Below are 13,760 nucleotides of genomic sequence, written 5' to 3'. Positions count from 1 at the left end.
GTAGATGTGGACATGGTCAATGTCTGTCCTGGTTCTCTGTGGCTGTGCACATGGTTTGTTATGTCTTCCAATTGGCGCATTCATTGCCTCCTCTCCCCTGTAACTATTCCCCAGGTCGTTGCTATAAATGAGAATGTGTTCTCAATCAACTCACTTGGTAAAATAAGTGTTAAATAAATAAATACAAATGTCTGGCCTGGTTCTCTGTGGCTGTGGATATGATTTGTTATGTCTGGCCTGGTTGTTTAACTTTCCTATTGTGAAGAGAGGAAACCATTGGCCCTCTCTTCATTGTCTCAGCACAGGGAGGTGCTGACCTATCACACAGTGATAACACCAACCACTCGCTGTGACCATGGACCATACACCCACCATAGATTTGTTGGTATTTGGTATTTTATTAGGATCCCCATTAGCTGTTGCAGCTACTCTTCCTGAGGTCCACACAGAACATGAAACATGACATAATACAGAACATTAATAGACAAGAACAGCTGAAGGACAGAAAAAAGGCACACATATCTTACAGTTGAAGTGGGAAGTTTACATACACCTTAGCCAAATACATTTAAACTCCGTTTTTCACAATTCCTGACATTTAATCTTAAGAAAAAATCTTCATATCATATTTTAAGAATGTGAAATGTCAGAATAATAGTAGAGAGTGATTTATTTCAGCTTTTGTTTCTTTCATCACATTCCCAGTGGGTCAGAAGTTTACATACACTCAATTAGTATTTGGTAGCATTGGCTTTAAATTGTTTAACTTGGGTCAAACGTTTTGGGTAGCCTTCCACAAGCTTCCCACAATAAGTTGGGTGAATTTTGACCCATTCCCCTTGACAGAGCTGGTGTAACTGAGTCAGGTTTGTAGGCCTCCTTGCTCGCACATGCTTTTTCAGTTCTGCCCACTAATTTTCTATGGGATTGAGGTCAGGACTTTGTGATGGCCACTCTAATACCTTGACTTTGTTGTCCTTAATCCATTTTGCCACAACTTTGGAAGTATGCTTGGGGTCATTGACCATTTGGAAGACCTATTTGCGACCAAGCTTAACTTCCTGACTGATGTCTCGAGATGTTACTTCAATATATCCACATACATTTTCCTCATGATGCCATCTATTTTGTGAAGAGCACCAGTCCCTCCTGCAGCAAAGCACCCCCACAACATGATGCTGCCACCTCCGTGCTTCATGGTTGGGATGGTGTTTGTCATGCCCTGGCCATAGAGAGGCTTTTATTCTCTATTTTGGTTAGGCCAGGGTGTGACTAGGGTGGACATTCTAGTTTCTTTATTTCTATGTTTTCTATTTCTTTGTTTTTGGCCGAGTGTGGTTCCCAATCAGAGGCAGCTGTCTATCGTTGTCTCTGATTGGGAATCATACTTAGGCAGCCTTTTTCCCACTTGTGTTTTGTGGGTAGTTATTTTCTGTTTAGTGCCTGCACCTGACAGAACTGTTTCGGTTTTTCACTTAGTTATTTTGTTTGAGTGTTTTTGTGAAATAAATTATCATGAACACTTACCACGCTGCGCTTTGGCCCATGCCTTCCAGCGAGAGTCGTTACAGTGTTCTTCGGCTTGCAAGCCTTCCCCTTTTTCCTCCAAACATAATGATGGTCATTATGGCCAAACAGTTCTATTTTTGTTTCATCAGACCAGAGGACATTTTGTCAAAAAGTACAATCTTTGTCCCCATGTGCAGTTGCAAACCCGTAGTCTGGCTTTTTTTAAGGCGGTTTTGGAGCGGTGGCTTCTTCCTTGCTGAGTGGCCTTTCAGGTTATGTCGATATAGGACTCGTTTTACTGTGGATATAGATACTTTTGTACCTGTTTCCCCCAGCATCTTCACAAGGTCCTTTGCTGTTGTTCTGGGATTGATTTGCACTTTTCACATCAAAGTACGTTCATCTCTCGGAGACAGAATGCGTCTCCTTCCTGAGCGGTATGACGGCTGCGTGGTCCCATGTTGTTGGAATTGTTGGAAAAATGACTTATGCCATGCACAAAGTAGATGTCTTAACCGACTTACCAAAACTATAGTTTGTTAACAAGAACATTTGTGTTGTGGTTGAAAAACAAGTTTTAATGACTCCAACCTAAGTGTATGTAAAATTCCTTCTTCAACTGTTTATTTCAATACAACACACAAAATATCTAGTTCAAATAGGGGAGAGGTGTTGTGCTGTGCGGTGTTGGTTTACAGTTTTTTTTAACCAGGCTTGCTGTTCATGTGAGCAATATGAGATGGAACAGAGTTCCATGCAATAATTGCTCTATATAATATTGTACGCTTTCTTGAATTTGTTCTGGATTTGGGGACTGTGAAAAAACCCTTGCAGGACTTGCTTTTTGGAGTGTGCTGTCAAAGAATCTCTTTACTACGGACAAACCTCTCCCCATTTTTTCAACCATTGAATCTATATGTTTTGACCATGACTGTTACATCATGTAACACCAAGTAATTTAGTCTCCTCAACTTGTTCACCAGCCACACATTGCATTACCAGATTCAGCTGAGGTCTAGAACATAGGGAATGATTTGTACCAAAAACAATGCTCTTAGTTTTAGAAATGTTCAGGGCTAGTTTATTACTGACCACCCATTCCAAAACAGACTGTAACAATTTTTTAAGAGTTTCAGGGACTTCATTAGCTGTGATTGCTAATGCATATATGGTTGAATCATTAGCCTACATGGACACACATGCTTTGTTTAATGCCAGTGGCAGAACATTGGTAAAAAATAGAAAAGAGTAGAGGGCCTAGAGAGCTGCCATGCGGTACACCACACCTTACATGTTTGACATTAGAGAAGCTTCCATAGACCAACCACACCATGACCACAGATCATGCTGCCCACAGTCATGTTAACAACTCACTGACCATCGATCTCACTCACCATATACTGGCGCGAGACTGGACCACTGAGCTATAAAAGATGGCCGACCATTGTTTTCAACGTATTCTACTCATGTTCGCATACGCAGATTCATGGACCGTCTATATCCGGGTTGCATCTGGTTTACTCTGCCAAACTGACAAATGCACTAGCATTCAGTCCACACAGAAAGTAGCGTGAGGAGCAATGATGGATGAATATACAATTGTGATGGCTGGATGATTTGTGCTCAAAGGTGTTGACTAAATGGTCTTATTAGGAATTTTCAAATCTCACTTCTCTATGAGGCCGTCTATGGGAATTGTCTTTCAGGAGGTTACTTTGACTAAAGAGGACTTCTTCTCTGGTTTCAGGACTCTCCCACTAACAAGCTGCTGTATGCCAAGGAGATCCCAGAATACAAGAAGAGGGTACAGTGCTATTACAAACAGATCCATGAGATGGCGCCACTGAGTGAGCAGGAGATGAACGCCCACTTGGCCGAGGAGTCACGGGTGAGAGAGGGGTGGCAGATCAATAAAAGTATTAATTAATTGATTGATAGATGTAATTTGTTAGCCTTGGTGGCGGACTGTCTCTGCATTTAACCGTGCTACAACATTGAATCTGTATCTGTCTATTGCTTTTTGAGCTGACAAAGTTTGAAGGATTGATATTGTGATGAAATGCTCACTCTGTTTTCCGTTTCGCAGAAATACAGAAATGAGTTCAACACCAACCTGGCCTTGACGGAGATCTACAAATACGCCAAGAAATACAGGAACCAGGTAAGATCCCACTACCACTGACCTGGATTAGCTGTTTGACACGTTTAAACTGGCCCCATCTCCAGCCTTATCACCAGACTTTATTCCAGATGGAATTGAGAGAGAGAGAGAACACATTGGAAAGATTTAACAACAAAAAAACAGAGCAAGCTAGAATGCTATTTGGCCCCAAACAAAGAGAGTACACAGTGGCAGAATACCTAACCACTGTGACTGACCCAAATTTAAGGGATGTACAGACTCAGTGAGGTTAGCCTTGCTATTGAGAAAGGCCGCAGTAGGCAGACCTGGCTCTCAAGAGAAGACAGGCTATGTGCACACTGCCCACAAAATGAGGTGGAACCTGAGCTGCACTTCCTAATCTCGTGCCAAATGTATGACCATATTAGAGACACATATTTCCCTCAGATTACACAGATCCACAAAGAATTTGAAAACAAACCCAATTTTGATAAACTCCCATAACTACTGGATGAAATACAACAGTGTGCCATCACAACAGGGAGATTTGTGACCTGTTGCCACAAGAAAAGGGCAACCAGTGAAGAACAAACACCATTGTAAATACATCCCATATTTACATGTATTTATTTTCCCTTTTTTACTTGAACTATTTGCACATCATTACAACACTGTATATAGACATAATATGTCATTTGAAATGTCTTATTCTTTTGGAACTTCTGTGAGTAATGTTTACTGTACATTTTTATTGTTTATTTCAATTTTGTTATCTACTTCACTTGCTTTTGCAATGGTAGCATATGTTTCCCATGCCAATAAAGCCATTGAATTGAGAGAGAGAGAGAGAGAGAGAGAGAGAGAGAGAGAGAGAGAGAGAGAGAGAGAGAGAGAGAGAGAGAGAGAGAGAGAGAGAGAGAGAGAGAGAGAGAAAAACAGGGCATGAAGCGTCAGTACAGGAGATCACGTGTCCTTAAAGATCAAATCAACTTGTATTTGCCACATGCGCCAAATACAACAGGTGTAGTAGACCTTACAGTGAAATGCTTACTCATAAGCCCTTAACCAACCCAGGAGATCCAAAATATCCCTCCACACCAACAGCAAATGGAGCGGCAGGTAGCCTAGTGGTTAGAGCATTAGGACAGTAACCAAAAAGTTGCTGGATCGAACCACTGAGCTGACAAGGTAAAAATCTGTCATTCTGCCCCTGAACAAGGCAAGTCATTGTTCCCCGGTAGGCCGTAATTGTAAATAAGAACTCTTAACTAACTTGCCCAGTTAAATAAATGTTTAAAAAAATATATAAAGTAACAATATATATATATATATAAAGAACTATTTTCTCTTAAACCTCCTCAACCAAATACATAGCCAACAGCACAGGGCTTGTGACACCCTCTTCTCAACTCTCCACCACCACAACCCTTACCTTTACCTCACAATACCTCATCATCAACCACCCCTATCGGGTAAATGAGATCCCCCCCCCCCCCCCCCCCACACACACACCCCTACTGTTCCATGGAGTGGTTGAGACAGTGATTGTGTGTTAATGGAGGGCCCTCATCATAACAGTGTTTAGCTGTTCACTGCCATTCTACTGTACCAGCAGACACTAGGGGTTCAGAGGTTTCCCTGGGACTCTCTATGAATCACCCCTGATTACACATTCTCTCACTCAGCCCTCTCGCTGGGCACACGCTGCCAGTAACACCCACTGAATGCATGACAACTATCAGGCTTGAAAGGCAGCGCAGATGTTGGTTTTGTAAATAGTTTGTGAACAGGAAAGGGTTTTTGTGGGGGAGAGGCATGCGTGAAGGCTGAAGAACTGCTGAAGTACTCTCTTTCTCTGTCCTGGCAGGTGGTTGAGTTTCTGTCCTATGCTGTAGAATGCATGATCGCTTGAGGGCTACTGAAAGTAGTCTTTCTCTCTTTATATTTCTCTCTCTCTCTCACTCGTTATCTATCTCTCCAGCTCTCATTCTCTAACTGTGGGTAGATACTTTTTTTAAAGGTTTTTGCCTTTGTCTGAACTTTTTTTTCTCTCTCTCTCTCTCTCTCTCTCTCTCTCTCTCACTCTCTCTCTCGGTCAGGTGGTGAGTGCTCTGGAGTCCAACCCCACAGCGAAGCGTACTCAGCTGCACCACAAGTTTGAGCAGGTCATTGCTCTGGTGGAGGACAACATCTATGAGTGCAGCAGTGAGGCCTGAGTCTCCCTCCACCCAGCCTCCACCCCAGACCATTCCCCCAGGCTTCCTCCGCCCTAGCTGGGGTACAGGATCTAGAAATCCCCCTGTCTATCTTCCCTCCAAATATCCCTTCTGTCTACAGAGTTTATAGAGCCCAAAGACAAGAAGGAACTCTTTGCTTTAAGAAATATTTTGCTTTAAGACGGGAAGAGATGGCAGCTTGAGATTTACTGTACCACCTCAACCCAAGACTGCCTCAGAAACCTGATTGGGAGCACTGTACCATGGATTAAGAAATGTCCTAAGAAACGTACCTTGGACTAAGCATATGTTGAGATACTGAGGAATTGAAACCCACGTCCTTTATATCAAGTGCAGAATCTCTGGATTATGTCTTTGTCTGGGTGAGGGTTGACTCTTCTACTCACACTTGGATATCAACCCAATCTGGCTTCTTGCCTGTTCACACTCACTCTGGTTTCACACTGCTTTGACCTGAAGCATAGTGGAGTTAGAGATGGAGGCACTGGGAGATGGGCCTTATTCTGGATGATGTCACAGCCTCTGGGACCTGGAGCCCCGGTGGCCATCTTACGCACTGACCCCCCTTCTGTTGGAGGATGAGCCAATGATGCACTGTACTGTATTGTAAATGTCCATAGCAATATTTATAGATCTGTTCTAATGTTTTCTGAGTGGCCTGTTCAATGATATGTGAATGAGAAACTCTTCCCATCTTCTTACAACCTGCACTGTTCTCAGGTTTGATTGGTGGAAATGGCAAAGAACTCCAACGGTGCTTTGAACTACAAGTCCCAATGTGCTTTGCAGGTTGGTGATGGGTTCCGGAGGAGTAGAGTAGTATTGAGAGAATTTATTAGCTGATGTTTCATGTGCCACAGACCTGTTTGCAAAGAGACTGGACTATGTTGGATCAGATGGAGTGTAGTTCAATGGGAAGAATTACATGTGATGTGTTTATGTGAAGGCAGGTTGATCTGTTTTGTGACTGAGAATGAAGGTAGATTATGACCAAGAGGGACATTTAGAGTAAAACTATGACCTTCAGTTAATCAGAGGGACAACTGTCTGACTTGACCGTACTTGTGATGCCAAAATGACAATTGTCAGAGTTTGTGAAAATAAATGCTACTACAGAGCTATAATACGGTAAAAATGTTGACATTTTGGTTTCGTACCAGTATTAAAATGTCTGTTTTCATCAATACCTATGTAAACCACAGGGCAGTGATGGAGTGTTTTGTTAGTGCTTTGTTGACTGGTTGTGCATGCCACCCAACAACCCAATGGGCATCTGGACTCTTTCAGAAACGCTAGTCCTGTAAATGCTCCCCTATGAGGGAGACATGTATGAAAAAGAAAGTTCACATTTTTATTGCAGGATATTTCACAACTTTATTTCCATGACACATGTACCATCCTTACCTTTAGAGTATAAACACTAGTCTCCAGAGCTTTTTACACACACACACACACGCACGCACACAGATGGCTTCTCCCTGCAGAGTTTCTTTGCGGGTCCATCTGTTGACACTCAGAGCCGAGGGTTAAGAGCTAACCAGCTCGGCCTCATCATGATGGTGCCCTGGTTGGCAAAGATGTACCAAGCCACGGTGGCATAGGACACCCAGCATATCAGAAATGTGATGCCCATGGCAATCACCATACGGGTCACTTCCTTCTCTGCCCTCTGAGTGGCCTGAACGAATGGACACACACGCATGTGTTTTGACATGAGTCCTAACTGTAGATGTAGTAGTCCTGTGTGTTTACTGGTCTTTAGTGACTGTGTTTGTCGTTGTCCCATGCGGACGCTGCAGAGCAGAAGGCCGTAGCAGAAGCCGATGATGACCAGAGGGATGTAGAAGTGAACACTGCGTACCCTCTATGATGGAAAAATATATATATACACACACACACACACACACACACACACACACACACACACACACACACACACACACACACACACACACACACACACACACACACACCTCTCATTTAAAAAATATGATATTATAAAGAAGAATTGCCCCTGAGATCTACCAGCCATCAGCCCATTTCTTAAGGTGACGTTTAAGGTAAGACTAGTAGGAAATGCTTTCTGGAGGGTATTTAGAGGGTGATCTACCTGGACCTGCAACACAATGGAGGCACAGCACAGGGGAGAGCCATGATCCAGGTGAAGGCCACACCCACAATTGGCGGGCCACTCATTGAAGCGGTAGTTGGTCATTGGTTTACAAACCACGATATAACGCTCAATGGCAAATAACACCAGAGACCAAAGGGCGATTTCCTCTGAGACACACAGCAAGTCAGAAACACATACTCAGTATACATGCTCATGTGCAGAACATATTTAGACAAACTATTCTGAATATATTGGACAGGCAGAAGACTTAAACAGAACAGATGCTACTGTATAGCTGAAGTACATAGGGTATAGTAAGTGACACAGTGATATTGGCAAATCTACTTTCTCATGCATTTATATGATCTCAACCAGCAGCTTGCACCTGCAGCTACTGGAACAATTGATGTGATAACAGCTGTACTTCAACACAAAGCTTCAGATATTCTGTAAGGTCTATACAGTCACAGAAAACATGTGTAAATGAGGTGTAAAAATGCACATATCATAAGGTCCTGGGCTTTATTTAAGTCTGCACTGTCTTCTTTAGAAGAAAGGTATGCTGGGGGTGCGGGTGCTATTCAAATGATTCTAAATACATGGGTGGTCTTGATATTCGGGGAACAAAAATCTTCGACACCGGACTTTAAAGTCATTGAGTTCAAGGTACATTGAGGTTGCACCTGGCGAAAGCCAGCCAGGCACCGCTTTAGGGAAAAGTTACTCAACCACAGATCTAGGATCAGATTCCCCTAGCCTAATCCCAACCATTATGGAAACAAAAATATCTTACCCTGTGGCTCGTGGCAACTACTACCTACACTCACCCAGAGGTCTACCATGTCTTACCTCCCAACTACTACCTACACCTCACCCAGAGGTTCACCATGTCTTACCTCCCAACTACTACCTACACCTCACCCAGAGGTCTACCATGTCTTACCTCCCAACTACTACCTACACCTCACCCAGGTCTACCATGTCTTACCTCCCAACTACTACCTACACCTCACCCAGAGGTCTACCATGTCTTACCTCCCAACTACTACCTACACCTCACCCAGAGGTCCACCATATCTTACCTCCCAACTACTACCTACACCTCACCCAAAGGTCCACCATGTCTTACCTCCCAACTACTACCTACACCTCACCCAGAGGTCCACCATGTCTTACCTCCCAACTACTACCTACACCTCACCCAGAGGTCTACCATGTCTTACCTCCCAACTACTACCTACACCTCACCCAGAGGTCTACCATGTCTTACCTCCCAACTACTACCTACACCTCACCCAGAGGTCCACCATATCTTACCTCCCAACTACTACCTACACCTCACCCAAAGGTCCACCATGTCTTACCTCCCAACTACTACCTACACCTCACCCAGAGGTCCACCATGTCTTACCTCCCAACTACTACCTACACCTCACCCAGAGGTCCACCATGTCTTACCTCCCAACTACTACCTACACCTCACCCAGAGGTCTACCATGTCTTACCTCCCAACTACTACCTACACCTCACCCAGAGGTCCACCATGTCTTACCTCCCAACTACTACCTACACTTCACCCAAAGGTCCACCATGTCTTACCTCCCAACTACAGCCTAGGGCTCCACCATCACCAAGTCTTACTTCCCATAGTGGTGAAGAATCCTTGAATGTGCATCTGGTAACGCCCAGGAAGAAGTAGCCCTGTAGGGCCGTGGCGAGGGTCACAGTGAAACCCCCCACCACGGAGAGGTCAGCAACAGCCAAGTTCAACAGGATGTAGTTCAAGGGGGTCCGTAGCGTCTTGTGCTACACCGTGACGTAGAGCGTAAGAAAGTTGATAGGGAAGGCTGTGACAAGAAAGATCATGTATGAAGTAAGGAGAGAGTACTTCCAGGGTGCAGCTAGGTAATACTGAAGGTACTCAAAGGGGCTCTGCACCCCCCCCCCCCCCCCCCCCCCCCCCCCCCCCCCCCAGGTTTGTTAGATAAGGGTACGTAGAAGTTTGGGCCCTCTGTGCCGTTCATGGCGGAAGCTGTTGGGGTGTGTGTGTGTCTATGTAAGTGTGTATGTTTCTCTACTGGAGTGTGTCTTTCTCTATCCTCGCTAGTATTTTGAGAGAGGAAAGAGAAAGCACGGTCTGTTCTCAGAGTTATGAGAAGCTCTTTCTCGCTGGAGGCCAGGAAGGATGGATGGAGGGGATAGATAGATCCAGGCAATGAGAAGTGGTGTGCGCCCCCCCCCCCCCCCCCGAGACGGGCGCAGGTCCGTTTAACAGGCCCTCTCTTAGGATTAGGGACGTGCATGGACCTCAGCATGGACAGATTTAGGTCACACACACTAATCCATGAGAAAAACATCTAGCGTGAGTATAGTGTGTGTATACTTAGTCAGTGTTATCCTCTGACGATGTCATCCTCACGAGAGCACATCGTCAACTAGTTTGCTGGAGGCTAAGTCAAAGACCAATGCCACTCAGACTTCTTCTGAAAAAGCACATATGCCAAAAGTAATGCACTAGAGAATCGTGTGTCAGAGATTTGCATTATCCTAGACGCCTAAAGGCTACTGTACCCGTCTGCTTATACAGCCTGACGTGTCAACTTTGTCAAGAGAATAATTTAGCAGGCTTTATAGAAGAGGGAGTGTAAATGTAATTTCCAGAGTGTTCCAACTCATTTGCAGCAGTGGTAACCTAATCCTTAATCACTGAATAATATGGACCTCACTTAGGAAAGGAGCAGAAAACGATTTCTGTTGCACACATATCCTCTCCCACACACACGCAAACACTCATCGGAAAGGTTTTGTCAGACATATTAATTTTGGTAGCATGGCGCGTAAGCTCACACACAGTAATCCTGTGGTAAGGTGTGGGACAGTAAGACACCTGGTGTTAGAGCTGTGAAGCTGTCAAGACTGCCCGTGGATCGCTGAAAAGAATATCAACACACACCGATGCAAACACACTCAAACACATTCTAACCCTGAATCACACACCCATGCACAAAACAAGTGGAGAATTTTAAACCTTTCATTTAAAAAAAACATTTGACTTTAATAATATAAAAATACAATACATTCAACTCTTTAAGAATGCTAGAGAGTCCAAGTACACATCATCTAACAGCAGCAATAAATACCAGTGAATTAAAATACGTTTTTTTTATACGTTTTTCTAGACAGAAGAGTTCATTGGTAAATCTGTGTGACCTCATCCTGTTCATTCTATAGGGTTGTTCATCTGAAGATTCACTTTTGCTGCGGACTATAATGATCTTCATAATCCCATCCCTGAAATAACGTCCATGAGGTTTTTGGCCTGCCATCATATGGGCGGAACATTACTCAGAAGAGCAAGAGTGAAACTGAAGATGTGAATAATAGCGAGATGGATGACTTGATTCTAGACCAGTTTGGGGAGGTCAGTTGGGTTCATCGATGGGCCGACGGCAGTAGGGACAGCAGTTGTGCTGAAGCACAAGCAGCTCATAGTCTTCACTGTGGAACATCTAGAGGAAGCACATCAGAGAAGACAGGAAGCATAGGTCAGAGAACACAGAGCAGAGCAGGGATTCTCTAAGGAAGGTAGCAGAGGCCAGTAACACAACATCTAGCACTGCCAATAGCAACATTTTATCCAAATCTAACTCCTGGTAAAGGAAACACTGCAGAAAGTTAAAATAAGTGAAAGATTAAGGGTAGAAGAGAGATTCTGCCAGAGGGCCATGGAGAGCCAAGGTGTGTGTGAGGGTAGTGTATCATGTTTTAAAATATTAAATATGTTTTTTAATAAGTTCATTGGTAAATCTGTGTGACCTCATCCTGTTCATTCTATAGGGTTGTTCATCATGTTTTAAAGATTAGAATCATTTTTCGCCTCTTAAGTACAGCACCTGGGGGTGAGTGAGTGCGTGACTGGGGTGAGTGAGTGCGTGATAGGGGTGAGTGAGTGCATGATAGGGGTGAGTGAGTGCGTGATAGGGGTGAGTGAGTGCGTGATAGGGGTGATTGAGTGAGTGATAGGGGTGATTGAGTGAGTGATAGGAGTGAGTGAGGGCGTGATAGGGGTGAGTGTGTGTGTGATAGCGACGAGTGTGTGTGTGTTAGGTGTGAGGGGGGCATGAAGCGCAATGCTGTGTGTGTGTGTGTGTGTGTGTGTGTGTGTGTGTGTGTGTGTGTGTGTGTGTGTGTGTGTGTATTCCATCTATTCAGTACCTGGAAGCAGGAGGGGCACATGGTGATGCTGACATCAGGCAATAAGGAACGGTAGTACTCCCAGTGCAGGGGTTTGGGCCAGCGCTTAATCAGGACATCCCTCCTGCTCATAGACCTCAGCACGGAGCGACTCACCACCACCGGGACAAAGTCAGAGCCCCCCTGCTGTTAAGGAGATACACACGGGTTCACATATTAGAATACACACAGGTTCACATATTAGAATACACACAGGTTCACATATTAGAATAAACACAGGTTCACATATTAGAATAAACACATATTGACCCCTTTCATTTCTACTCTCCCTTTAGTTTCACCTCCATCCTTCTCCCACTATATCCTCCCGATCCTCACCTCAAAGCTGAGTTTGGCCATGAAGGGGTCCTCCTCTGTGTCTTCTGTGCCATCATCCAGCTTCAGAGACTGGGACTCTGATACAGTTAAAGAAGCTGCTCCTCTCACATCCATCCCTTTCATACCCACCCCATCACTTCTGCTCATCGTTCTCTGCTCTCACACACACACACACACGACGTACGGTGCATTAGGAAAGTATTCAGACCCCTTGACTTTTCCACATTTTGTTACGTCACAACCTTAATCTAAAATGTATTCAATTGTTGTTTTTTTCCCTTCATCAATCTACACACACACACACACACACACACACACACACACACACACACACACACACACACACACACACACACACACACACACACACACACACACACACACACACACACACACACACACACACACAATACCCTACATTGACAAAGCAAAAAACATTTTTTGTGTGCAAATGTATTAAAAACTCAAGTTAAATATCACATTTACATACGTTTTCAGACCGTTTACTCAGTACTTTGTTGAAGCACCTTTGGAAGTGATTACAGCCTCCTGTCTTCTTGGGTAGAACGCTACAAGCTTGACACACCTGTATTTGAGGAGTTTCTCCCATTCCTCGCACAGCTATTTTCAGGTCTCTTCAGAAATGTTCGATCAGGTTCAAGTCTGGGCTCTGGCTGGGCCACTCAAGGACATTCAGAGACTTGTCCCGAAGCCACTCCTGCGTTTTATTGGCTGTGTGCTTAGGGTCGTTGTCCTGTTGGAATATGAACCTTTACCTCAGTTGGAGGTCCTGAGCGCTCTGGAGCAGGTTTTCATCAAGGATCTCTAAGTACTTCACTCCGTTCATCTTTCCCTCGATCTTGACTAGTCTCCCAGTCCCTGCCACTGAAAAACATCCCCACAGCATGATAATGCCACCACCATGCTTCACCGTAGGGATGGTGCCAGGTTTCCTGCAGATGTGACACATGGCATTCAGGCCAAAGAGTTCAATCTTGGTTTCATCAGACCAGAGAATCTTGTTTCTCATGGTCTGAGAGTCTTTAGGTGCCTTTTGGCCATCTCCAAAAAGGCAGTTTTGTGCCTTTTACTGAGGAGTGACTTCTGTCTGGCCACTCTACCATAAAAGCCTGATTGGTGGGGTGCTGCAGAAATGTTTTGGTACCCTTCCCCAGATCTGTGCCTCGACACAATCCTGTCTCGGAGC

The 13,760-nt window shown here is 44.4% G+C and overlaps 2 protein-coding genes and 1 pseudogene across 3 annotated transcripts in view; 1 reads left to right on the top strand and 2 right to left on the bottom strand.

The window, feature by feature from the left end:
* LOC109869045 (plexin-D1) overlaps positions 1 to 7,067 on the top strand; it is a 118,190-nt gene extending 111,123 nt beyond the window's left edge. The window contains exons 34-36 of the mRNA XM_031803458.1: positions 3,257 to 3,397; positions 3,596 to 3,670; positions 5,731 to 7,067. Coding sequence (XP_031659318.1) covers positions 3,257 to 3,397; positions 3,596 to 3,670; positions 5,731 to 5,847 — 333 coding nt within the window. The 3' untranslated portion in view covers positions 5,848 to 7,067. The remainder of the gene's footprint in view (positions 1 to 3,256; positions 3,398 to 3,595; positions 3,671 to 5,730) is intronic.
* Positions 7,068 to 7,974: 907 nt separating this feature from the next.
* Positions 7,975 to 10,005, bottom strand: LOC109869772 (rhodopsin-like; annotated as a pseudogene).
* A 993-nt stretch (positions 10,006 to 10,998) lies between these two features.
* Positions 10,999 to 13,760, bottom strand: part of ift122 (intraflagellar transport 122 homolog (Chlamydomonas)) — a 31,162-nt gene continuing 28,400 nt past the window's right edge. For both annotated transcript variants that reach the window (XM_031803971.1, XM_031803972.1), the window contains exons 27-29: positions 12,554 to 12,630; positions 12,197 to 12,361; positions 10,999 to 11,490 (exon numbers count right to left, since the gene is read on the bottom strand). In XM_031803971.1, coding sequence (XP_031659831.1) covers positions 11,404 to 11,490; positions 12,197 to 12,361; positions 12,554 to 12,630 — 329 coding nt within the window. In that variant the 3' untranslated portion in view covers positions 10,999 to 11,403. The remainder of the gene's footprint in view (positions 11,491 to 12,196; positions 12,362 to 12,553; positions 12,631 to 13,760) is intronic.

Source organism: Oncorhynchus kisutch, linkage group LG24 (genome assembly GCF_002021735.2).
Source record: "Oncorhynchus kisutch isolate 150728-3 linkage group LG24, Okis_V2, whole genome shotgun sequence".
In the NCBI taxonomy this organism is placed as follows: Eukaryota; Metazoa; Chordata; class Actinopteri; order Salmoniformes; family Salmonidae; genus Oncorhynchus; species Oncorhynchus kisutch.
The sequence above is the reverse complement of the archived record's forward strand: the minus strand, read 5'-3'. Positions and strand labels throughout refer to the sequence as shown.